At 33.6% G+C, this 27,108-nt stretch overlaps 1 protein-coding gene across 5 annotated transcripts in view; it reads left to right on the top strand.

Moving 5' to 3' along the window:
* Positions 1–26,397, top strand: part of CLGN (calmegin) — a 32,700-nt gene extending 6,303 nt beyond the window's left edge. For 3 of the 5 annotated variants that reach the window (XM_001089882.5, XM_001089765.5, XM_015139251.3), the window contains 14 exons: positions 2,054–2,206; positions 4,812–4,885; positions 5,542–5,600; positions 9,292–9,433; positions 13,262–13,343; positions 14,775–14,967; positions 16,255–16,444; positions 18,956–19,069; positions 19,187–19,337; positions 21,124–21,339; positions 22,446–22,571; positions 22,778–22,937; positions 24,425–24,525; positions 25,851–26,397. In XM_001089882.5, the coding sequence (XP_001089882.3) occupies positions 2,063–2,206; positions 4,812–4,885; positions 5,542–5,600; positions 9,292–9,433; positions 13,262–13,343; positions 14,775–14,967; positions 16,255–16,444; positions 18,956–19,069; positions 19,187–19,337; positions 21,124–21,339; positions 22,446–22,571; positions 22,778–22,937; positions 24,425–24,525; positions 25,851–25,931 (1,833 nt within the window). In that variant the 5' untranslated portion in view covers positions 2,054–2,062 and the 3' untranslated portion in view covers positions 25,932–26,397. The remainder of the gene's footprint in view (positions 1–2,053; positions 2,207–4,811; positions 4,886–5,541; positions 5,601–9,291; positions 9,434–13,261; positions 13,344–14,774; positions 14,968–16,254; positions 16,445–18,955; positions 19,070–19,186; positions 19,338–21,123; positions 21,340–22,445; positions 22,572–22,777; positions 22,938–24,424; positions 24,526–25,850) is intronic. The other 2 variants (XM_078002286.1, XM_078002287.1) reach the window with 1 other exon arrangement.
* The last annotated feature ends 711 nt before the right edge of the window (positions 26,398–27,108 follow it).

The following is a 27,108-nucleotide window of genomic DNA, read 5'->3' as shown; positions in this document are numbered from 1 at the left end:
ACGCAATAGAATACTGTCCAGCTTTAAAAAGGAAGGAAATTTGATACATGCTACAACATGGATGAAGCTTGAGGGTGTTATGCTAAGTAAAATAAGCCAGTCACAGAACGACCAATACTGTATGATTCCACTTATATGCAGTACCTAGAGTAGTCAAAATCATAGAGATAGATATTAGAAAGGTGGTTTCCAGGGGCTGGAGGGACAGGGTAGTGGGGAGTTGTTAAATGTGTATAGAGCTTTAGTTTTAGAGCACGAAGAAAGTTTAGGAAATTAGTTGTACAACAATGAGAATATATTTTACCATGCGATTTAAAACAATTTTAAATGCATAAATTAACTACTTCATTTTCTTATAGTATTACCCCAGCATCTGGCCTCTCAGAGTTTCAGAACAGACTTGTCAGTAGCATACCTCTCTCTAAGAAATGACATGTGACAAACTTCATAGTTTTGTTTGGAACTGATAACATGTTGGCACCATTTTGAGATAGACTTCAATACTGTGAATTTCATGATCTAATTCTCAATTGTCAGCTGGTGCAGCATTGAAAAATGATAGGATACTGCAGCATTACACAGAAAGTATGAAGTCTGTATTTCTGATTTTTTTTTAAAAAAAAGAACAAATAAAAACAATAGAACTGCACTGTCTACAGAATGCCTTGTAACTAATTGCAGTTCTTTAGAAGTCTCTGTTTTTGTTTTGTCGATTGGGAATAGTACCTACTCTATTCATGTCCTGGGCCGCAAAGATTAAATTAGCTAGTTCTTTTATGTAAATATAAGACCATAGAATTTTAAAGAAGAAACAAACTTTTAAGATAAAGTGTTTTCTGAACTTTTTTCTGAAGCATTGGCAACTATTTCTAAGGAAAAGTCAGGAAAAACCATAATATAGAATACAAATGAAATTGGGGTGCTCTGGTTGAATCAAGAGTAGAGTTCCAGATAGAGCACTGCCTGCTTGACTTCCTCTTAACTCTTCCTTGGCAGCCCAATACACCAGAGCTCAAACAAAGCACGTAGAATGTATTTTTTCAACAAATTAATTATTTGGAACCTAAAGTATATATTCATTTGAAAGAGAGGATATGGGTCTAAAGTTATATTAATGTTTGTTATTGCTACTGTTTATGCATTTTTATTTTGCTCAAAACTGATTAATAGCAAGTCAAGTAAAGTACCTTTTACTACATAACATGGAAGGATCTTAGACTTTTAGAATAATGAAGCTTTTAGAGTTCACAATTAATAAGCAATTTGCAGATATATAAGTTTCTGTGCCAATAACTAGGAAATTAAGGAAATAAGCCTATTTCATTGTGTCAAATTGATCCCTTTACATTTACGTCCTATCCCAGTTATACCTCTTTTGTGATTTAGAGAGATCAAAGTCTCCTAATTAATGACAGCATCCATCATTTTTGTGTTATCTTTGTCCATAAATATATAAGTAATTATGTAATCATGAAATTATAGGAATTATAAATGCAAAAGAACTTTCTCTATAGCAGTCTACCTGATTACAATAAACCTTATATTTGTTTGATCTTTTGACTGTGATTTGATTTTAGTAAAACACTTCCACATTAAATTTGTGATAAAACATTTTTTGTATCTTTTTTCAGCATTTATATATAAATGTATTTTGGTTTTATAATTATAAAATTTCCATTTTATGTTTATATAAGCAACATTACAATAAAAACAATTTCAGCGAACATTTAGGAATCATGATACTTTTTCTTTTAAAGAGGTCTACATATTATTTGTGTTTGATAATTACTATCATCTTTATCTTTAGATTTTGTGCTGTTGGCTCTTTGTTTTTGGACAAAGGCCTGCAGCTGTAGAATCTGTTTCCTAAAAGATTTCAAGTTTGTATTTTCACTTGCCCAAAGCGTATTTTAAATAATTTTGTCAATGATTTGTTTTAAAAGCCATCCTAGAATAAAAGAGCTATTATGGAGAAATTATTTATTTCTACATATACTTAACACTTATTTTCACAATTTTGTTTTATTTTCACTAATTACTTTTAATTTCGCAGATAATCAATATGCGTTTCCAAGCCTTTTGGCTATGCTTGGGTCTTCTGTTCATCTCAATTAATGCAGAATTTATGGATGATGATGTTGAGATGGAAGACTTAGAAGAAAATTCAGAAGAAACTGATGTTAATGAAGGTGAACTTTCCTCAGAGGTATGGTTATTTGAGAAATGAGTCATAAATTGTTCCTTTACATAGTACAATGAAGTGATAGACCTCTGATGATTCATTTCAGTTCTAGTAGTCTTCATTTTAAAGACAGATAGAAAAACATTGATTTTTTTCTAAACGTCTTATTACTTTATTTTTTAGAGAGCCCACGTACTTCAGAAATGTGTTCATGGCATCTAGCACAATTTCTTAAACAAATAAATATGGGCAAGGTTTTTACTATCAAAAGAGGAGTTTGTCGCGGCCGGGCGCGGTGGCTCAAGCCTGTAATCCCAGCACTTTGGGAGGCCGAGACGGGCGGATCACGAGGTCAGGAGATCGAGACCATCCTGGCTAACACGGTGAAACCCCGTCTCTACTAAAAAATACAAAAAACTAGCCGGGCGAGGCGGCGGGCGCCTGTAGTCCCAGCTACTCGGGAGGCTGAGGCAGGAGAATGGCGTGAACCCGGGAGGCGGAGCTTGCAGTGAGCTGAGATCCGGCCACTGCACTCCAGCCTGGGCGACAGAGTGAGACTCCGTCTCAAAAAAAAAAAACAAAAAAAAAAAAAAAGAGGAGTTTGTCACTGATTACAGAGAACTGAGCTAGTAGTAAGGTTTTTATTCATATTTCTGACACTGCTAGATCTTTTCAAATAAAAGGCCATATAATTTGCAATTCTTCAAGAAGTAAAGTATTTGTCTTTATTTCTCTGAGGAAAGAAAATGCCAAGAAGGAGGATGAATTAGAAAAGGAAGTGATGGTGAGGGGTGAGCATTTGGTAAACCTGACTCATGTTTCTGTCTCAGCATTGTTAAAACATGTATTTTAGAGTAGTGATTAACAGGAGTCTGAGAAATTGCAGGAATTTTTGTATACCTTGATGATACATAAGAGCTTTTACATTGGGAAATATTCATATCTAACCTTGTGATAATCAGAAATATTTTTGATGGTGAGAAAGCATTAATTGTATTGTGCCAGCTACTGTTTGAAGGGCCAAAGGGAATAATATGTAGTTGTTACAGACTTCTTTACTTCATTTCCTCTTATTAAGAATTTTTCATTTGCAAATGTGTTATTTCACTGTCTAAGGTGAATAGTATGTTTCCCCTGTTAAATTTAAGCTCTGTAAGGACAATTTTTTAAAGCCTAGTTCTATAATCTGCAGAAAGTAAGTACTCCAAGTACTAATAATTACTGACTTAGATACAGTTACCACAGGATCTTTGAAGGTTAATATTAATACTTCAAAGAAATTGACAGGTAACTACCACTCTTGACTTATTTGGTGATACTTTGAGAATATGATAAGAAGTGGGAAAGAATTATTTTTGATGCTGCTAATTTTATAGCATGAGTAATCTACATAGGGTGAAGTATAAATAAAGGGCAAAATAAACTGATTTTAGGGGTGGCCTATCAGAAGGAAGTCTCTTGTGACACCGTTGCCCATTTTGTCAATCTATAAAAATACAGAGAACAGTAAAGTTGTAATTCAGTAAACTTCATAGAAGATTGGCAGTTTAGGTAGCTGAATCTTGACCCTGTCAGTAATTTGTGGAATTTTGTGTAATTACCGATTTTACCCCCTTAAATAGACAGGAAGTGTTTTACTATCAGGGTGGGATAGGGACAGTGAAAATAGAAAAAGTATTTCTGCACCCTTTTCCCTAAAGCCTAATGGAAGAAATCTCACTAGTCATACAGATACAATCACAACAGGCTGATTCTGAGAGGATCCAGACTAACCTATTACTGTGGGCAAATTTTTATTTATTGGTCCTCAGTTTAAATTATCTTTTGATAGTTTATCAGTCTTTACTCTTTTAAATTATTTTGTTGGTAAATTCTGTATCATGTAGTAAAAATGCATGAGCTTTGGAATCAGACAGTTTTGGCTTTATATATAAGTCCTACAATTATCTAACTGGACAGCAGTAAGCAAGTTACTTTGTCTGTCCCAATTTCATCATATATAAAGAGGGCACAAATGGTACTTCCCCCATAGGAATATTATAAGAATTAAAGGAGCCACTATATCACCAGCAATACCACTGCCACCGTCATCATTATTGCCACCCTAACAGCTAACACTTCAAAGGCACTTGAAACAATGCTTTGTTGATCATTGTTTTGCAATGCTATCTCCATAGAATCTTTTCATTCTCTGGGTTCCTAATCTTGTAAAATTATATTATTATATTTTAGGGTACCTAACAGTAAAACTTAAGAGTTAATTTTAAAAGCCTATGTGCTTACTAAGCTCTACATCTTATATGCTTTTCATTATGCTATTTCCTTTGCTCCCAAAGAGTTTTATCCACAAATATTGTCACTTGTCAGAGTCCCTTTGTTCCTTCTGTGTTAGAAGGGGTCAGTGTATCCACTGTTTGTATGTATAGTATTTTTGTCATCATGGTATTTCTTATATTTTCTTGTACCTTATCATTACTAGGATACAAAGTTTTGTACAGGTATGGGTTTGTCACCTCATATCTGTATTACCTGTATGTGCATTGCATACTATGTTCTTCACTAGGAAGATTATTTAATTGAAATATTTGTGAAAATGAATAACTTTAGACTTGGAAAATCTCTTTTCTAGATTAAATATAAGACACCTCAACCTATAGGAGAAGTATATTTTGCAGAAACTTTTGATAGTGGAAGGTTGGCTGGGTGAGTATTCATTCAAGAGAATGTTTTGATTTATTAGCTTTTTTGAAGTTATTAGGTTTTGACCTGTGAAAATTACCTCTATTACAGATCTAAAAAAAAAATTAAAGTAGTTTAATTGACAATGTAAATCAGTACTTAGTATATTTTTGTAATTGATAGAATGTTTAATTTGAATAGTTATTTATTCAAAGAAAATATACTAATTCTGAATGTAAAGATGAAATTTATCATATTTATTCATTCTGTAGGACAGATATTAACACTCTTTAAGTTCAGATGACAAATATGAGTACTGTTCTATTACAATAATGGAAAAAACAAAAATTAATATTAAAATTATTATGTGTCAGATGTCCTAAAAAGAAATAGATAATTACCATATTTAATCCCCATTTTACAAGTGAAGAAACCGAGGCTCCTTGTACCTTACCTGTGATCATACAGTTAGGAAATTATAGATTCCAAATTCGGTTTAACTCTAGTCCTCCAGGATTATGTGGTGAAGGCATCCTTATTTAGCATCTAAGTATGAATTTATTGTTGAATGAAAAGTGACTGTATTGGGTGATCTTTTGTTGTGTTTCTGTATGCATTATATCTATAAGTTGCTGATTTTATTGTTAATGACATATATGTATGTTCAACTTTGTTTACAGATGGGTCTTATCAAAAGCAAAGAAAGATGACATGGATGAGGAGATTTCGATATACGATGGTAAAATATTTAAGTATTAGATATAACCGGTATGGCCTGGAGTTCACTAACTTTTGAGATTATATTTTTGTTAAATGGTGTTGGCTGGAGTCCCCCATGCTGCCTCGCAATAAAATGTTCAGTCTTTTATCTTGTCCCTCTTCAATATTTCTGAAAACCCCTTTGCTATTTCTGAAAATCTCACTCCTAAGCCAGTTAATCTAGTTTTCTAACTGAACAGTTGAATTTTCATTCTACTGCTGGTTAGTCTTTTGCATTTCCTGAAGCAGTATTTCCCAGGCTACTGTTGTCTCTATGGTTTCATCTCAAGCCTAGACACACCTAGATCAAATTATAATTTATGGTAAGATTCTCCTAGCAAGTAAAAAGCAGAGGATAACTAATGAGAGCTACAAGATATGTGGCTACTTCTGGAATCCTCATCTCCAGGCCTATATCCATTATCATAGGGTGTCTAATAGGATTATCTTCAGTCTTAGCTCTAGAAAGAAATGTCCTATAGGCAGGGGTCATATTGTCTTCCGTAACAGGACTACCTTAGAGTATGACCAACTATTTTCTTCTTTGTGATCTAAAAACCAGCCTCCTTGATTGTTATATGCTGAATCACGATCGGCCTCTTCTCACAGTGACTGATAGTGGTAATGTCTTCTTTCTCAGAGGACCTCATACTCATAAACATGTGACCTTGCGCTCAGACCCCAATAAGCAGTTACATCACAACAGCAAAACAGATAGTATGTTGGATGTCAGCTGTCTGATTCCTTTTCATAGTTTCTGTTTAGTGTAAGATAAAGGTCATACCTACATGTCTTCCTTTGCATCGTGTTCGCCATCCCAGCAAATCCCCTGTGCATGCATACACACACACACACATATATGTGTGTGTATGTGTATATATGTCTATATGCTTATCTAGTCCAAAAAGGACACCACCTCATATGCACAGAAAAAGCAGTAGAAGCAGTAGTGGGATTGCTGGACAAATAGTAGATCTGCTTTCAGTTTTTTAATAAATCTCCATGCTGTTTTCCATAGAGGCTATATTAATTTACATTGCACCAGCAGTGTATAAATGTTCCCTTTTCACCACATCCATGCCAATTGTTTTTTGACTTTTTAATAATGGCCATTCTTACAGGGGTAATGTAGTATCTCATTGTGGTTTTAATATGCATTTCCTTGATGATTAGTTATGTTGAGCATTTTCTAAGCATGTTCATTGGCCATTTCTGTATCTTCTTTTGAGAAATGTCTATTTATGTCATTTGCCTACTTTTTGATGGGATTAATTTTTTTCTTACTGATTTGTTTGAGTCTCTTGATTCTGGATACTAGTCCTTTGTCAGATTCACAGGTTATTAATATTTTCTCCCACTCTGTGGGTTGTCTGCTTACTCTGATGATTATTTCTTTTGCTGTGCAGAAGTTTTTTAGTTTAATTAGGTCCCATTTATTTATTTTCATTTTTGTTGCATTTGCTTTTAGGTTCTTTGTCCTGAATTTTTTGCCTAAGTCAATGTCTAGAAGAGTTTTTCTGGTGTTCTAGAATTTTTATGGTTTCAGATCTTAGGTTTAAGTCTTTAATCCATCTTGAGTTGATTTTTGTATAAGGTGACAGGTAAGGGTCCAGTTTCATTCTTCCACATGTGGCTTGCCAGTTTTCTCAGTACCATTTATTAAATAGGGTGTCCTTTCCCTAATTTATGTTTTTGTATGCTTGGTCAAAGATCAGTTAGTTGTAAGTATTTTGCTTTATTTCTGGTTCTCTATTCTCTTCCAGTGGTCTGTGTGTCTACTTGAGACCATTACCATGCTATTTTGATAATATGTCCTTGTATAATTTGAAGTCAGGTAATGTGATACCTCCAGATTTGTTCTTTTTGCTTAGGATTACTTTGGCTCTTCAGGCTCTTTTTTGGTTCCATATGAACTTTTGGATTTTTTTCCTAATTCTGTGAAAAATGTTGTTGGTATTTTGATAGGAATTGCATTGAATCTATAGATGGCTTTCTGCAGAATGATCATTTTCAAGATATTGATTCTTCCAGTCCATGAGCATGGGATGTGTTTCCATTTGTGTCATCTATGATTTTTTTTCAGCAGTATTTTGTAGTTCTCCTTATATAGATCTTTCACTTCTGTTAGGAATATTCCTAGGGATTTTATTTATTTATTTTTTTTTTGCAGCTATTGTAAAAGTTATTGAGTTCTTGATTTGATTTTCAGTTTGGTCGTTGTTGCTATGTAGCAGTACTACTGATTTGTGTACATTGATTTTGTAACCTGAGACTTTTATTGAATTCATTTATCAAGTCTAGTAGTCTATTGGATGAGTCTTCAGGGTTTTCTAGGTATGCGATCATATCATTAGCAAACAGTGATAGCTTGACTTCCTCATTTCCAATTTATATGTCCTTTATTTCTTTCTCTTGCCAGATTGCTCTGGCTAGGACTTCCAGATAAAGTTGTTACTTCTTAAAATAAGACCTTTATAGCAGGCGAGGGGCAAACTACAAGTTAGTGATAATACAATTCACCATCAATGTGAGAGAAAGAAAACCAAGTACCTTTATCTTTTTCACAAAAAATAATATGACCAAATTGGGGGGGGGGTGAAGAAAAGAAACTTGGAAACTTAATAAAAACACACACATTTTTAAAAGTCTAAAAATGTATGTACAATTATAGACCAAAAATTAGCCCTCTTTGATTTATAAGATTGTGTCTGGTTCTTGCATTATTTTTCTTAGAAAGAAAACAAAAGGATATAAGAGCATATGTAATTCAAAAATGCTCATTAATAAATATTTTGAGTTGACACAATACTGGAAAATAGCCAGTTTTTGCTGAATTGAATTTTCTTGGAATAGGCAATACTTATAATTTTCAAAACACAAGATTTTACACAAATTAATATGAGTTGATTTTCTATTCTAAAACCGGTAAAGGAGTAAAGTCTAACACATAACTTTTGGGCTACAGGTAGCCCACCTAGCTTTGCATTGTATGTGGCCCATAATCTAATTTCAGGAATGTCCTGATCTTAACATGGAAAATTGTAACCCAGAGAAGGCCTAACTCAGTTTTGCCTTGTTATAGCTTAGTGCTTATGCGGTGCTTTGCTGCCTTCCTGGCCAAAAGTTCTGAGAACTGATTAGTGTAGCCTGAGAAGGGTTTGTGTGAATTAAGCATGCAGTTTTCAAAATGAACTTTAAATCTTTACAGTAACTGCTGCAAGTAAGAAAAGTAGCTGATGAGTATTGTGCATTTCAAAATAAATAGACTACTCATTTTGTGTTAAGGATGCTCTTTGTGTCATATGCAGTTATAAATATGTCATTTTAAAAATACAATATTGACCCTATTGAGACAAACCACATTTCATTGATTAAAAACTCTTTCATAGAAAAACCAAACTAATTCAGCTTTAAGAGTGACTTAATTAGACACTATAGTGTTTGCTATTAGTTTTCACAATTTTAGTTAAGAAAATGAAATAATTCCTTGATAGAAAAAAAAGATAAATGAGCAGGCATACATATATAGTTGAAGATATTTCCTGATTTAAAATTTTTATTTTTCCCAAGTCAGCCTTCCTGGAAAAAATTATTGCTCACAACTGCTGATAAATAATTCTTAGGTCAGTGTTTTCTGTTTTAGTTTAATTTGCTTTGCTTTATTTTTTTAGGAAGATGGGAAATTGAAGAGTTGAAAGAAAACCAGGTACCTGGTGACAGAGGACTGGTATTAAAATCTAGAGCAAAGCATCATGCAATATCTGCTGTATTAGCAAAACCCTTCATTTTTGCTGATAAACCCTTGATAGTTCAGTAAGTGTTGCTATATTTTGGAATACTTTTTCTGAATTTTGTATTAGCTTTGGCTTCTGAATATAGCTTGTATTTTGAAAATGGATGTAAAAATCTAGATCTTCCTTTTCCGTTTCACTTAGTTAAATACACAGATGTGCATATACACACAAACATACCCGTGTCTTTAATGAAAAGCAGGTAAATGATAAAATAATATAAAGATCAACCATTCTTATGGCCTAGAACTAATATTTATATTTATTTCAAAGAATTGTATGTGGGCTATTAAGCAGTGTATTTCCTTTGGTCTGAGTCTTTTTTTTTTTTTTTTTTTTGAGACGGAGTCTCGCTCTGTCGCCCAGGCTGGAGTGCAGTGGCCTGATCTCAGCTCACTGCAAGCTCCGCCTCCCGGGTTCATGCCATTCTCCTGCCTCAGCCTCCCGAGTAGCTGGGACCACAGGCGCCCGCCAGCTCGCCCGGCTAGTTTTTTGTATTTTTTAGTAGAGACGGGGTTTCACTGTGTTAGCCAGGATGGTCTCGATCTCCTGACCTTGTGATCCACCCGTCTCGGCCTCCCAAAGTGCTGGGATTACAGGCTTGAGCCACCGCGCCCGGCCCAGGTCTGAGTCTTGTATTGACTAAATGAGGAGTAAATAGTTTGGCTCTCTTAAAAAAATTTTAAAATTATGTGATATATACTGTAATATATACAATTTTGCTGCCATAAACTATATAATGCATAGTAAAAATCATGTTTGTTTTACTCTTAAAATTACTTCTTATCAAACTATTAAACTTAATATATTCAGAATAGAATCATAAATATTGCTATTAAACCAGTGATAAGATTCAAAGGCAGAAAGTTTATTTCGAAAATAAATGTTTATGAATACCAGTGTCTTTCAAGCATGGACCCCTTTTAAAGGTCACATTCTTATAGATAATCCTTTCCTTCAACCTCTCCACCTCCCCATTATGCCTGGCATGGTGCCTCATGTGTATAATCCCAGCACTTTGGGAGGCCTAGGTGGGCAGATAGCTTGAGCCCAGGAGTTTAAGACCAACCTGGGCAACATGGCGAAACCCCAGCTCTACAAAAAGTTTAAAAAATTAGCCAGGCATGGTGGTGCCCAACTGTAGTCCCACTAATCTGGAGGCTGAGGTGGGAGGATCACCTAAGCCCAGGAAGTGGAGGCTGCAGTGAGCCAAGGTCACACCAATGCATTGCAGCCTGGGTGACAGATGAGATCTTGCCTCAAAAAAAAGAAAAAAGAAAAAAAAAAAGGAGGATCAAGAATTGAATAGCAGTCTTTCATGTTTAAAAACAATTCAAAGGAGAGTGAATGTTTGTCTCCTCTTAATATTGATAAAATGAAATGGGGTAAATAAAATGAAGAGATTTATATTAAATGCTATAAATGCTGATTTACAACATAACTTTACTATAAAGCTGCTTTTCCCAAATTGTGTACATGTTAGTATATATGAATAAGATGAAGAATATCCTAACTTAAAAAAATACGAAGTAAAGGCCTGGCATGGTGGTTCACACCTGTAATCCCAGCACTTTGGGAGGCCAAGGTAGGTGGATCACGAGGTCAGGAGATCAAGACCATCCTGTCTAACATGGTGAAACCCCGTCTCTACTAAAAATACAAAAAATTAGCCGGGCATGGTGGTGGGTGCCTGTAGTCCCAGTTACTCGGGAGGCTGAGGCAGGAGAATGGCATGAACCCAGGAGGCAGGGCTTGCAGTGAGCCGAGATCACGCCACTACACTGCAGCCTGAGTAAATGGGCAACAGAGCAAGACTGTCTCTAAATAAATAAATAAATAAATAAATTTTAAATTTAAATTTATAAAAGGAAGTATGTTAGCTTATTAAAGACTGAGAAGTTCTGCACATGAAAACCTGTTTTCAGCATTACTACTGTGTTTCCCAAACATGTTTGATCACATAAGTTTATTCTCCCACCTAACAATAACTGCTATTTCATGGAACAATTTGAGAAATGATACTCTAAAGAAATTAAGGTTACCATATACCATGCATATGCCCTTGGTTTTCCTGTGACTGGAAGTTTAGCAGCAGTCAAGCTGTATGATAAACATTTTGTTGATCCTCTAATCCATTGTGAATCATTCATACTAGGTAAAAGTTAATTATTTGAAAACTCTGAAAGTTTACAGTATAAGAAATGGACAAAGTGATTGAATCTAGGCATAATGGAGCAATGAAACTATGTTCACACTTATGAAGCCACTGTACAAAACATTTTTTCCAGTTCTTACCTTTTTACAGAACGCTCTGTCCTCAGATAACCTATTATAAAGCAAAATCTTTTTAATTTTTTTCCTGAAAACATTGACCTTTAAGTCATATCATGCACCATGTCTTCTACTTATAGTCTTCAAATACTTAAATTCCATGAAAAACAAAATTTTGTCAGCTATTGCTTAAAATAAAGATAAGACTTTGAGGTTCTATTTAAAAAATGAAAAAGAACAAAAGAATACCTTCCTTCTGATTATCATAGAAGCATTTTGAGCATGTATTTGCCCCTCATGGGGCATAATATCCTTTAATCATCATAACAATCCTTTAAGGTGTAAGTATGGGCCATGTCTGCATATTATAGATGAGCAAATAGAGGCTTAGAGCTTAAATGACTTGCCCTTACCCAAGGAGTCACTAGAGTAAATGGCAGAATCAAGAATAACTCTCAGGTCATTTTGTCTTTAAAGTACATGCATGTAGCCACTGTTGTAGATAGCTTAAGAAATAAAGCATGGTACAAAGTATAGGGGAAAATCACACCTTTCAAATCAGAGGTACTTAAAATTTTGTTTCCTGTTTCTTAATACAAAACAGATACACCAATTGAGTTCAAACTGTTAAAATTTTGTATGCTATCATGTTTTACCTTCTTGTCACTAAATTTCTTCAGAAACATTTACAACTATAATCCTTTATTAAAATGATCATCATTTCTGGTTGTTTCTCTAGTTTTCATGTCTTTTTGTTTTCATTCATTTAATGAAATCATAACCTTTTTTGTTTTTACTGTTTGACAACCATTTCCTCATTGATTTCTGTCACATATAATTCATTAATTTAACCAAAAAAAAATCTCTTCAGTAAGTCTATGCCTCATTGCCGTAGCAAGGCTATTTCCGTTTAAAAATTACCAATAAATAAAAAAAACTTTGCTGAGAATTACACTGTGTTGTAAATTCGTAAGAGACACTCATGTTCATTCTTTTAGCTGTTATACTAAACAGTGAAAATTTCCCATATCTCCTGGCTATTTAGGTCTGAAAGCCAGCTTATTGATTGAGATTATGAATCTCTTTGCTGGACCTATTTAATTAAATGTACAACTTATTTAACATGGTAAGGTGTAGTGAACTCTAGGTATCTAAGATCATTAGCAATTTCTTATCTTGCTGTAGCTGTGGTTCTTATGGCCTTTGTTTTTTCAGTTTATAAAGTATAAGTATAGTGCCTACCTTGTCAGAATTTGAAATCTCCTGTTGTAGTTTTAGTCACAGTATCTTATTCTTAATTTATCAGTTTTGATGGAACAAAATTTAAACAAATTGATTGGTTTGTCTGCAGTTGATTGTAATCATTCTATTTTTAATATTTTATTGGTGTGTCTTGTATTACAGTAGTAGAAAACTGTTTTTGCTTATTTCCTATAGGTTGTAGATATGCTTTATATGAGCTTTCTGATAATGTAAAAAAATTTATACTTACATGAATTGAAAATAATAACATTAGATTTTAAAGAGCAATTGGTAATTTTTATTTATCAGTAGCACGGTTCTTTTTCCCTTTATTCAGATATGAAGTAAATTTTCAAGATGGTATTGATTGTGGAGGTGCATACATTAAACTCCTAGCAGACACTGATGATTTGATTCTGGTATGATATTTCAATATTTAAGAAAACCTTATTAAAGTTAATAAGTATTTTTAAGGAACAATTGATAAAAGTGAACATTTTTATCTTCAACTGAAATTGAAAAGAACTGTAGATATCTTTTTTCAATGTGAATTTATATAGCTCTTACAATTTGCCTTCAAGTTTTATATAAAGCTGTGTTACTTGAAGGCATCAATTTTATAATCTTTAAAGACATGAAAAAGTTTACCATGTCTGTAGGACAAAAACTTCGTGGTACTTATAAATTCTTTTGAAATATAGCTTAGAGTTATTTTCTTTACAGAATAAGACTCTTGTTTGTTTAGAGAAGTATAACAAAGTAAAGCAGTGAAACAAAATGGCCAAAGAACCAAATTAAAAGGGGTTAGTAACCCATAGAAAGTAACTAATTTTTAAAACTTTTCATGATGAAGTAGCTTTATACTTCTAAGAGGTTGTATTAGGAACATTGGAAGGTTGGGGATATTTCTTACAGCCTTCTCCTGTAAATGGCTGTTTCAGACTTTCTACATATAACAGAAATACGATAGATGAGACATCAGGGGTATGTTTTTCAGAACACATGTCTGTACATAAGCTATGAAATGTGGATGGAAGACTTTTTCATATACTACTCATTATTATTAGGATCAAGTGAAGGAGAGACCATTGTAGTATATGTTGAAGCTCTTGTTTTAGATGAACACTTGAAGGTAGGATGACAAAAAAATCTAATGCCGAGTATTTCTATAAGCACTTTATCTGATTAATTCACTTAATTCTCAGAGAACTCTTGTAAGGTAGGTATTACTATCATCTCCATACTTCAGAGGTGATGAAATGGAGGTACAGAGAGCTTTAAAAAATTGACTCATGGTGACATACAGCTAGTTTAAGTGGCAGTGATAGGATTTGAACCCCAGTATCTGACTCCATACCCCATGCTGTTAACCACTGTGCCATGCCAAATAAAGAGAAATGCATGTCCCCCTGTCTGTTTTTATGTCTGAATAAATCTCTCTTCATCTTGTCCTCAGAGGGTCATTTTCTGATATCTTCCTAAATAATAGTAATGGGTAACAATTTTAGTCTTAAGGCCATAAATATGCTTTCCCCTAATGCCCAATTCTCTCAATAAAATATTAGTAATATAGATTTACATAGAGAATTGAAGCATATTATGATGTTGCTAGAGTATTTTCAGCTTCTTTCCTACATCTTCAGGAAGTAGTGTGTACTTTAAAAAATCTATATTGAAGTAAAATTTGTTGTTTTTCCACGTCCTTTATTGTCACTTGTATTAAATAGCTAGATCTTTGGTGAATTATCATTTAATATATTTTTGTAAACTCTACCCATTGGATAGAATACAGAAATTCATTAAATACTCTTTGATTCTGGACTAATGCCAACACTCATCTCTCTTTGAAGGAAAACTTTTATGATAGAACATCCTATATCATTATGTTTGGACCAGATAAATGCGGAGAAGATTATAAACTTCATTTTATCTTCAGACATAAACATCCCAAAACTGGAGTTTTTGAAGAGAAACATGCCAAACCTCCAGATGTAGACCTTAAAAAGTTCTTTACAGACAGGAAGACTCATCTTTATACCCTTGGTATACCCTTTCAATTCATTCATGTATTCAAAAATATTTGCTGACTATTGATATATTCATGGCAAGTGCTTTACGAGAAAACAAACATACACCCCATCCTGAAGGAGCTTATCTTTTTCAGAAAATAGGACACGTATAATGACAGCACAGGTAGAAAATAAAGTGCCATATAAGAAAGAGAGATAAGGCACAGCTAAGAGTTCACAAGCAATATTACTTCCAGCTTAGAGACTTGGAACAAAGCTAGGAAAGATTATATTTGAGCTCATCTTGAAGTACAGATAGAATGTGGAAGACAGTAGGGTGAAAGGACATTTTAGACGTTGTGACAGTGGTGCTGTAAGAACAGAAAACTAGAAAATAAAAAGGAAGACGCCCTTAATGCCAGACTAAAAAGTTTAGACTTTATCCTGTAGGTAGTTGTGATTATTGTTATGTTCTACCTCGTGTTGGTTGTGGCATGTACTTCAAAAGGAAAAGCATTGAGCAGCCATATATTAATATACTTAGGTAAATAGGAATTTGCATAGCTATGGGGGTGAGGGACATTATAAGGAGTTGTTTCTCCCATTCTCAAGTATAATGTCTGTAGAGCTCTGGTGGGCCACTATCAAAATCAGAGCATATTGGAACCTAATAGGACATTTTGAAATGGCCCTATCGGCTTCCTTTCTCACGTCTCAACTCCACCCAAGATTAAAGTATTTCAATCTGTTTCCCTAAATGCTGCAGTTGTAGAAACATTCATTTTGTCTGCTAGGGCAATGCCCATTTCATCTTCAATATCAGATGTGATATAATAAACATCTTTATGAAATAATTGAAAAATAAAACGGCATTTTGGGGAACACCAAGTAAACTGTAGAAATAATGAGAAAATATAACTAGAACAGAATAAATGAATTGTTTGTGTTATACTTATAACACTTTAAGATTGTATCAAAAAAATTAAATGCTGAAAAAGATTAGCTTGTATCTTGTAACTATAAAAGAGTGAAGCTGACTCGTTATGAGTCCCAGAACAGAGCTATTTGGTATTATTTTTTATTTGAGAAGTAATGGAGCATTTTATTGTAAAAAATGCAGTTTAAAACAAAATTTTATCTTTATTTAGGAAATATATCTGGTGATTTTAGAATATTTTGGTTTACTACATTGGTTATTCCTCTGTTTCTGGTTGGGAAAAAAGCTTTACCCATGGAGTTAAGGGTAGTTACATTATTTAGAAGATTATCTTTAAAGTGTACATCAAAATGATAACTATAATATATTTAAATTTGTCCTTAGTGATGAATCCAGATGACACATTTGAGGTGTTAGTTGATCAAACAGTTGTAAACAAAGGAAGCCTCCTTGAGGATGTGGTTCCTCCTATCAACCCTCCCAAAGAAATTGAAGATCCCAGTGACAAAAAACCTGAAGAATGGGATGAAAGAGCAAAAATTCCTGATCCTTCTGCCGTCAAACCAGAAGACTGGTAAGCAAATAATTTGGTAGCAAAGCATTATTTGGCATAACTAGGTAACGAAACAACATGTAAGTGAAGTTTACAACCAATGAAGTTTATTGTTTTAAACATCAGAACTACTTATGTTTAGTATTTTGGGTGAAATATATTCTAAAATAGATTTTACACTTCCCTCCCTGTTAATATTTTTTTATTTCTATTGATAATGATGTTACATTTTTCAATATATGTTTATTTTTTATGTTTTCATTGCTGTGGATAAAAAAATTGCATAAATCCAAAATACCAATGCTTTAATTTTCAGTCCTAGTTTGATCTTTATTGTACGTATGTGAGAGACCGAGGTGGGCAGATCACCTGAGGTCAGGAGTTCGAAACCAGCTTGGCCAACATGGCAAAACCCCGTCTCTACTAAAAGCACAAAAATTAGCTGGGCATGGTGGCGGGTGCCTGTAATCCCAGCTACTTGGGAGGCTGAGGCAGGAGAATTGCTTGAACCTGGAAGGCAGAAGCTGCAATGAGCCAAGGTCGTGCCACTGCACTCCAGCCTGGCGACAGAGCGAGACTGTGTCTCAAAAAAAAAAAAGTACGTTTGCCCTTAAATGAGAGAAACCACATATAACTGCCTCATTCTGATTGTTGAAATGTGTTAGAATTTGTTTTACAAAGTACTAAAAGAAATGCTCCATTAAGTTTTAACTTTTGGTTGCTCTGAGCACTCAGAGACTCAAGATGACATTGATATCAGGCAAACACAAATCTGTACATTTGTAGAGTTCATTTTTTCTGTTTATTTTGTAATTCATTTGGAAAATCATGAAGTGGCCTCTTGTTTAAAATGTCTATCTTTCTGTAATGATGAAAATTATATTAGTAGTTCAGTACTTTATGTTTACATACTTTAGAATTTACTAAGTGTTTTGTTTTTGTTTTTGTTTGAGACGGAGTCTCGCTCTGTCACCCAGGCTGGAGTGCAATGATGCGATCTCGGTTCACTACAGCCTCTGCCTCTGGGTTCAAGCAATTCTCCTGCCTCAGCCTCTTGAGTAGCTGGGATTACAGGCGTGCACCACCATGCCCGGCTAATTTTTGTATTTTTAGTAGAGATGGGGTTTCACCATGTTAGTCAGGCTGGTCTCAAACTCCTGATCTCGTGATCCGCCCACCTCAGCCTCCCAAAGTGCTGGGACTACAGGTGTGAGCCACCACACCAGCCTAAGTGTTGTTTTTAAAATGAAAATACTAGAATTAAATAAGCGGGGTTTAAAAAATTATATTGAATAGGGAAGAACTTTCCAAATATAAAATCCAAGAATCCTTTAAAAATAAGTTCAACTACATGAAAATAAGTGATTTGTATATTGCAAAAAAAAAAAAAAAAAAAAACAACCCTCCGTAAACTATTTCAAAAAACACACAAGAACCAGGAAAAATTATTTTCAATCATATAGCTGACAGAGAGCTAATTTCTTAATATAAAGGTGATGAGCTAAGAAAAAATAGTTTTTATGTATCACTTATGCTACTAAATGTACATTCAAAGTTCAGTGAGATACCAATTTTCACCTATCACATGGGCAAAAATCAAGAAGTTTGGTAACACTCTTCACAAAGACAGGAGAAAATAAGTACTTTTGCATGCTGCTGGTAGAACTGGAAATGGAGTGTAACCATTATAGAAAGTAATTTGGATGCTACTATCAAAATTTAAAATGTCCATAATCTTAACAATTATATTTTCACAGGTAAGAAATGGCATATATTCTAGGACATTCACTGTAGCATTGTTGGTATTAATAATAGTAAAATTTTGGAAACACTAAATGTCCTCCAAGATGAGATAAGCTAAATAAATTATGGTATATCCTCAAGTAGAAAACTATGCAGCTGTTAAGAATGAAGCCAGATATATATATACACATATATATATATGTGTGTATATATATATGGTCCAGCCAGGCATGAGCATGGTGGCTCTCTCTACTAAAAATACAAAAACTTAGCTGGGCGTGGTGGCAAGTGCCTGTAATCCCAGCTACTCTGGAGGCTAAGGCAGGAAAATTGCTTGAACCCAGAAGGCAGAGGTTGCAGTGAGCCAAGGTCGCACTATTGCAATCCAGCCTGGGCAACAAGAGTGAGACTCCATCTCAAGCGAAAAAACAATAATAATAATGGAGCTCCTAGAACAGTCTTAACACATAGTAAGCATGCAATATATATTTGATGAATGAGTTTTTAAGTAACAAAAGCAAGGTCTAATATATTATGTATAGAATGCTATCATTTGTATTAAAAAAGAATGTATACATGTGTACATGTATGCATAGAGCACAATGGGGAATATGTACCAAAAATTGGCAAGTTAGCAGAAGATTTAGGTGGGTGGTAGATGAGGACAAATCACAGGCACAAACAAAAGGGAGGGAAATAATTTTATGTGGTACCTTCTGAGTGTTGTAACATATGCATTTTTAAACTTTTTGAATAATTAGTAATTAATATAAAACATTGTATTTACAGGGATGAAAGTGAACCTGCCCAAATAGAAGATTCAAGTGCTGTTAAACCTGCTGGCTGGCTTGATGATGAACCAAAATTTATCCCTGATCCTAATGCTGAAAAACCTGATGACTGGTAATTACTTTTCATCTTTAAATGTCGATTTTAAATGTTTCTTACGTGCATTTTTGTTACTAGTTTATATGACTGATCTGAGACTTGAGGTTACTATATTTGCTTTAATATCCTAAGGAATGAAGACATGGATGGAGAATGGGAGGCACCTCAGATTCTTAATCCAGCATGTCGGATTGGGTGTGGTGAGTGGAAACCTCCCATGATAGATAACCCAAAATACAAAGGAGTATGGAGACCTCCACTGGTCGATAATCCTAACTACCAGGTAACAACCGCTTGTTCCAATTCTTTAGTGAAGTTAAAAAGGTTGTGATCTTTTCTGTTTAAATATCTAATTATCTATGTTAACTTTTGGAAGTTTCATTTTTAAGATGTCAGAGAAAATAGACCCCAACTAATTTATATTTTAAAAGTAGAGCATCAGTTATTTAATTTTCTGGGGAAATAAATCACTTCATACTATATTCTTCCTGAATTATCAGTTGATGTTCACTTTGAAATAAACTTCTATTTTAGAAGTAAATATAAGAAGTAAATTCTGATCAAATAGACACACATTGTACATTTTAGTAATTAATGCCTGTGCTTAATTAATGTACTTATTCTTTAGTATTATTAAAATTCTGATTTTTGGCCGGGCACGGTGGCTCACGCCTGTAATCCCAGCACTTTGGGAGTCTGAGGCGGGCAGATCATGAGGTCAGGAGATGGAGACCACCCTGGCCAATATGATGAAACCCCGTCTCCACTAAAAATACAAAAAATTAGCCGGGCGTGGTGGTGCACACCTGTAGTCCCAGCTACTCGCGAGGCTGAGGCAGGGGAATCTCTTGAACCCTGGAGGTGGAGATTGCAGTGAGCTGAGATCGCGCCACTGCAGTCCAGCCTGGCAACAGAGCAAGACTCAGAAAAAAAAAAAAAAAAAAGAAAAGAAAAAGAAGAAAACAAAAAACCCTGGTGCGATCTTGGCTCACTGCAACCTCTGCCTCCTGGGCTCAAGTGATTCTCCTGCTTCAGCCTCCCAAGTAGCTGAGATTACAGGTGCGCCCCAGCACACCTGGCTAATTTTTGTATTTTTAGTGGAGACAGGATTTCACCATGTCGGCCAGGCTGGTCTCGAACTCCTGACCTCGTGATCTGCCCACCTCGGCCTCCCAAAGTGCTGGGGTTAGAGAAGTAAGCCACCGAGCCCGGCCCTGATTTTATTCTGATATCAATCAGACATCTTTTGAGTGTACCTAGCTTTTTATATTAAAAGTTTTTATGTTATCCACTTAACCCTCTAGTTTTATCTTTGTAATTATTTATGGACACGTTCTAACATTATATATATACAGTTTCATATTCTAATTACTCACTGTAGTTTTTATTAAAAGCATTTAACACAAAATATTTCTTTTGGTAAATATTGTTTAATGTCTGTCTCTTTTATTCTACTTTAAACTCCCTAATACAAGAACCATGTATGTCTCCATCATCTGGCATAGTGCCTGGTCCAGAATACATACATGTGATGGCGGAGTGACTCAATGAGCAATAATGTTGTTGAATGTATTTGATTTAATTGACAGTTTAATCATTTAAGATCTAATGGAAGTTTTATGTTGAGTAGTTGTGCTGAGAGTCAACCATACCTGATTAATGATATCTGTCATGGGTATATGTTAAATGGAGTAACTCCATTTTTGCTATACAATAATCTTTCTGATTTGGACAACTTGAGTAACATTTTGCAATGAATTTTACTAAATCTAAAAATTTGTCTAAAATAGACAAATTGTGAAATTTATTCACGTTTCTGTTTATGTTGGATTTTCCCTTTTCCTTTTTTTGCAGAATTTAAAATCATTATCCCTCATAGGAAACATCGGGTACACAGCAAAAAGAAACAATATTTTATTTCCAGTATGTTACTAATGAATTAATATCAGTTAAAGTTTTCTTTTTTCCAGTTAGCATTGTGAATTTCATTCAACAGCAGCTATTTATTAAGCAGCATTTATAATGAAGTTATTTTATTTGAAAATGTCTTCAATTACTTTTTCTTCCAGGGAATCTGGAGTCCTCGAAAAATTCCTAATCCAGATTATTTCGAAGATGATCATCCATTTCTTCTGACTTCTTTTAGTGCTCTTGGTTTAGAGCTTTGGTCTATGACCTCTGATATCTACTTTGATAATTTTATTATCTGTTCGGAAAAGGAAGTAGCAGATCACTGGGCTGCAGATGGTTGGAGATGGAAAATAATGATAGCAAATGCTAATGAGGTATGGTGTTGACCAATAACAGTAGTGATATAACTATGAATAATGATAATAAGATTTGGTCTTGGTTGTAGGTTATTCAAATGGCTCTTTTAAAGGCAAATAAATGTGCAATAATTACTAAATGCCAAGGAAATGTGTTTGAATAAGTTTATGCAGACAAAATATTTTGCTTTTTATGTTACTTCATTATGAACTACATATGCATATGTAAGTCCTCATTTTATTCATTGAATTATAATATCTCTAATGGGATTTAATGCTTATTTACTGTTTATAGAAGAAGATTACTTAATATCTTTGTCATCTTGCCAATTCAAGACCTAAGTGATAATGATAATCTAAATATTACTGTTTATTTATTTTAACTATTTTTTACTTAGAGGAATGTACAAATAATTTATATTTTAACATTATTAAATTCTGTTCCAGTTTTTTCCCAAAATCTTTTAACACTGTTTAGAAAAGGTTAAGCTAAATATTTCAACACAATGCATCTTAGAAAATATATCTTTAAATTCAGTTGCTATAAAGAAAAATTCTTACCTTACATTTGGTTCCTTGGGTCACTAGCGAAAAACCATCAAAAGAGTAGGTAAAGAGGGATTCTCGTTTTGAACCTCTTGTACCTAAAACATTTGATTTTTTTAAATTTTATTTTAATAAGAGAAATAATATTCTTATTGAGGGTCTTGTATGTGACATGTGTTTATATAAAAAAGAAAACAATTCTGAGGTATGATTTTAATAAGTTCTTTAAAAGTACAGAATGAATGATCACTTCAAATAAACCAGGTAATACATCCATAAAAGGTAGTTCTATTCTGAAATTTACCAAAAAGGAAAATTACCATTTTTCTTGCTAGTATGTTAGAAGTTTCCACTTTTGTCATAACATATCTTCTGCTATCAAGTCTCACTCAGTGATGCATGCTAATAATTAAATTAGACTTTACAAAGTATAAGGTGGGAAAATGAAACTTCTTTTACTTACAAGTTCATCACTCCTTAATGTAAAATGCCTGAGTAAATAAGTTTTTTGTATCTTGTGTTACCCAGTAAAGGTTTGTAAAATTTGAATTGCATTTTTGTGCTTATCTCATCTATAGCCTGGTGTATTAAAACAGTTAATGGCAGCTGCTGAAGGGCACCCATGGCTTTGGTTGATTTATCTCATAACAGCAGGAGTGCCAATAGCATTAATTACTTCATTTTGTTGGCCAAGAAAAGTAAAGGTAAAGAAAATTGATTTCCTTCAACTTTTTTCCCCAAATTTCTTATTGTTTAGGAGTTCTATAAATTGAGCAAGTGATTCTTAAAAGTAATAAACTAAATGTCTCATAAGTTTTACTTTCATTATGTATGTTATCAATTATTGCAAAAAAAAAAGCTTTTTCAAAATAGCACTCTGCCTTTAGTAAAAATATGTTAACTACCACAGAAGAAATATAAAGATACAGAGTATAAAAAAACCGACATATGTATACCACAAACAAAAGGAATACTAGAGCAAGAAGGAAAGGAAGAGAAAGCAGCCCTGGAAAAACCGATGGACCTGGAAGAGGAAAAAAAGCAAAGTGATGGTGAAATGCTTGAAAAAGGTAAGACAATGAGAGTGATTTATAATGGAGACCCTGGGTAAAGCTCATAAAACAGTATATTGCCTTGAAATAACTAGGTGTTACACTTGTTTATTATCAAGTTTATACATCTGAATCTCCCAAGAATATGTGACTGTGGCAAGAAGGAGTAATAGTCATCTGAGCAGTCACCCTGTTTATAGTTTTTGTGTTCTAGGAAGAAGGAGATTTAAATAGTGTTCAGTTGCTTCAGAGCCTAGCAGTTATGAATCCCATAGGCCATAGCTTTTTGCAAGGATGTTTCTTGGCTCTGGGAGTGTAGAAGATGAGATGGAGGGTGATAGAGGTTATATATAATGGCTTCTATAGAAAAGAAATAGATATAAAGCAGGTGATTGCAGCAACAAAATCAACACCAAGTCTTTCAATGGCTATTGTTAATCAGATGCTTACCATATAGAATAAATAATTTAATTAATTTTCTGAAAGGATTGCTGAACCTATATCCCCTTCCCATCCTATATTAAACTCGTGAAGATGTTAGAACTGAAGTCACCATTTGGTGGCTCTCCACTGAGACCTCCTTACATGAGGTAAAAATAAAACTATTGATTTGCCCAGTGTCCCAAGTCAAATGTCTTGAAGCACAATGTTTAACTCACTTGATGAAACAGTTGACTTAAAAACACATGTGTGTCTATTTTTTTAAGAGAGAGTGTATATATACACACATATACATGTATAAATGCATGTACATGTATTTATTAGGATGGGTATCTAAAACAACAAATACTTCAGGTTGTAAGTTTTCAGCCTTATTTTTGTAACTTCTTAGTGCTGAGTATATTGATGTCTGGATCAACCTTATTTAGAGGACATTTAAGTATCAGAAGGGCCTGCTTGTATAAAGGTACTTTCACCTATACATGTAGTCCCACACTGGAACTACATGGAAGAAGTCAGAGTTGATTTTTCAACTTCCCTTTCCCCAAAGCCCATTCTTGGTGGGGTAGGAGTTTTTACTTTATATAGCTCCTAGGACATGCTTAATATCTTTTGGTTAACAATGATGACAAAAGTTGGAGGTTCTGCTAAATGGAATCCTAAGGTGGGTCAGTAACTGAAAAAATGCCTGATAATGTCCACAGAGAACAAACATAAGTAAATAACATATTGAAGATTAAAAGATCACCAAAAGTTAAAGGAAGTATTTCCCAAGACAGGAACACAAGAAAGATGATTATTTTTTGGTTTTCATATTACATACAGATTGAATGCTTAAGAAGTTTTTAAAACTTGTCCCCCAACTCAAATATGATGATTCATTTATAAAATATGACAATATAATGAGTATTTATAATTTTTAAAATTTTGAATGGAAGAAGTTTCTTCTAAATCTTGGAATAAATCTTGGAATTTAAATAAATCCCCTTTATTGTACTTAATACTTTTCAGTAGCAAAATTCTAATTTATTGAGTCTTTGCTTTTAATAAAATCTGTATTCTAGAAGAGGAAAGTGAACCTGAGGAAAAGAGTGAAGAAGAAATCGAAATCATAGAAGGGCAAGAAGAACGTAATAAATTAAATAAGTCTGGATCAGAGGATGAGGTAACAGAAAATAAACTGGTTTCTATGTATAGTTGTTATCCATAAAAAGTTCTTTCAATAAAAGCACCAATCTGGTTTATGAAAGAATTTTTGCCATATTTCTCTCAGCTTTTATAAGAGCCTCTATATTGTTTTTAAAACATATCCATAAGGAAGGAAAGACAAATACTATAATTTATATTGTCTCAATGCCTAGTAAAACAGTATAGAGCAAGCCTGTGACGTACAAAATATGAAGATAGAATGTGTATCCAAAATTATGACTTTCTCATTGAAATTCTATTGAAAAGCATAATAAACACATTGTTTGAATATTTAAAAGATAATTGTCATTATTATAATTTTTATAGCTGTTGTAAAACATCCTTAATGTCTCAACATTTTACTCTCATGTTTTGAAATATTCATTCACTGGGTAGTTGAGTACTATCTGCCTGATAGGGTATTTTTCTCAAATCTTTAATGAATTTCCCCCACCCCCATCAGTCTACCCTGTTTTGTGTCCTGATATAAAATGGAACTTTGCACAATGCTTTTTTTTTTTTTGTAAGTTATTATGGAATGAGAAATCCAGAGTATAATTAGAGCCAGAGCTTTCTTTTTTCTTTTTCTTTTTTTTAACCCAGCATAAACCAAAAACCAGTTTTCTCTGGCCCTTAAAGAGCTGCATAGCCTTACCACACAGAGTCACCATGCTAACATATTACATTCCAACTACGTAGGTAGGATAAAAGTACAGTTCTGCCTGCTGTTGCATGTGATTAAATTTTGCTCCATTTTATCTATTTGAAGAAATCCTCCAAATAAATTTGCAGTTATTGTTAAGTCTTTCCTAATGTTCAATCAGTACACATACTGGCTGCTGGTCTTCCTGCCCTCTGAGGTTTTATAGGGACTTTGGGGACCATTATCTAGTATGAATATCCATATTTAGGGAGACCTAGGTGAAGACAATTTCTTCCAGAGCCAAGGTTTAAATAATCATTGTTTCTGCTGTGACTTTCTTAAAATAATACCTGCAGTCATTTACTTGAATATGTATTCTATTTACATTTATGTTACAAAATACTTTGTGTACCTTCAAAAATATCTTAATTACATCTTTCAGTCTTTCTGTCTTTTTATGTGTATGTCTCAGTGAGCTAGAATACATTGATTTTTGTATAGCCTTGAGAAATAACTATAACTTTATTTCATATAATACCTTCATCATAGCACTTGATTGATAGCACATATATTTTAGAGAATAATAAATATATTGTTTACTACTATCTACTAGTTACTTGTTATACTAAAAGAAACCTTTTTGTAATTATTTTTTCTAGATGAAAGAAGCAGATGAGAGCACAGGATCTGGAGATGGGCCAATGAAGTCAGTACGCAAAAGAAGAGTACGAAAGGACTAAACTAGATTCAAGTATTTTCAATTCCTGAGAGGGATGTTTGGCATTCTAAAATCAGCATGCCAGACTTGAACTTTAATCAATCTATGCACATCCTGTTTCTAATATCTAGCAACATTTTTCTTTCAGACATTTATTTTAGTCCTTCATTTCAGAGGGGAAAAAAAGCATCTTTGAAGTTACCTGGTCTTTGAATTTAGAATAAAAGTGGCACATTACATATCGGATCTAAGAGATTAATAGCATTAGAAGTTACACAGTTTTAGTTGTTTGGAGATAGTTTTGGTTTGTACAGAACAAAATAATATGTAGCAGCTTCATTGCTATTGGAAAAAATCAGTTATTGGAATTTCCACTTAAATGGCTATACAATATAACTGGTAGTTCTATAATAAAAATGAGCATGTGTTCTGTTGTACAGAGCTAAATGCAATAAAGTTTCTGTATGGTTGTTTGATTCTATCAACAATTGAAAGTGTTGTATATGACCCACATTTACCTAGTTTGTGTCAAATTATAGTTATGGTCAGTTGTTCGCTTAAATTATAGATTCCTTTAAAGAGGTGCTTTGTTCATAAAATCACTGGATTATATTGTAGCATATTTTACATTTGAATACAAAGATAATGAGTTTTATCAAAACAAAATGATGTACAGATTTTTTTTCAAGTTTTTATAGTTGCTTTATGCCAAAGTAGTTTAGCCCATTCACAAAATTTCTTATGCATACATTGCTATTGAAAATAAAATTTAAATATTTTTTCATCCTTAATACCCTATTTAACAGGTTATTGTTGGGGAGGCTTTATATTATTTTCCTTATTACTAAGAGATTCTAATGGCTGATTTCAATTCATCATGTTTTTATTTTTATTTTTTCTTGTTTCCAGTGGGGTTGGAATGCTTTTGTATTTTTATCTTTTTTCTTTTTTCCTGACAAGTTTCAGTCTATTTTAAGTCTGTCATCTCATCTATGAATAGCTTCAAAGCTGCCACTGAGGAGCAACTATTATTACTGCTCTTCTTTTTAAATCAGTTACCATGTCACTGGACTATATTAAAATGGAGCTGTGTTGTTCCATTTAAAATATTTTATTTATGAAATTCTTATGTCTGGGTAACAGGGTTAGACTCTCTGGAAGAGGATCTAAATCTCTGAGACCACAGAACTATTTGAATA

The sequence above is a fragment of the Macaca mulatta genome, chromosome 5 (assembly GCF_049350105.2).
Source record: "Macaca mulatta isolate MMU2019108-1 chromosome 5, T2T-MMU8v2.0, whole genome shotgun sequence".
Classification (NCBI taxonomy): Eukaryota; Metazoa; Chordata; class Mammalia; order Primates; family Cercopithecidae; genus Macaca; species Macaca mulatta.
The sequence above is the reverse complement of the archived record's forward strand: the minus strand, read 5'-3'. Positions and strand labels throughout refer to the sequence as shown.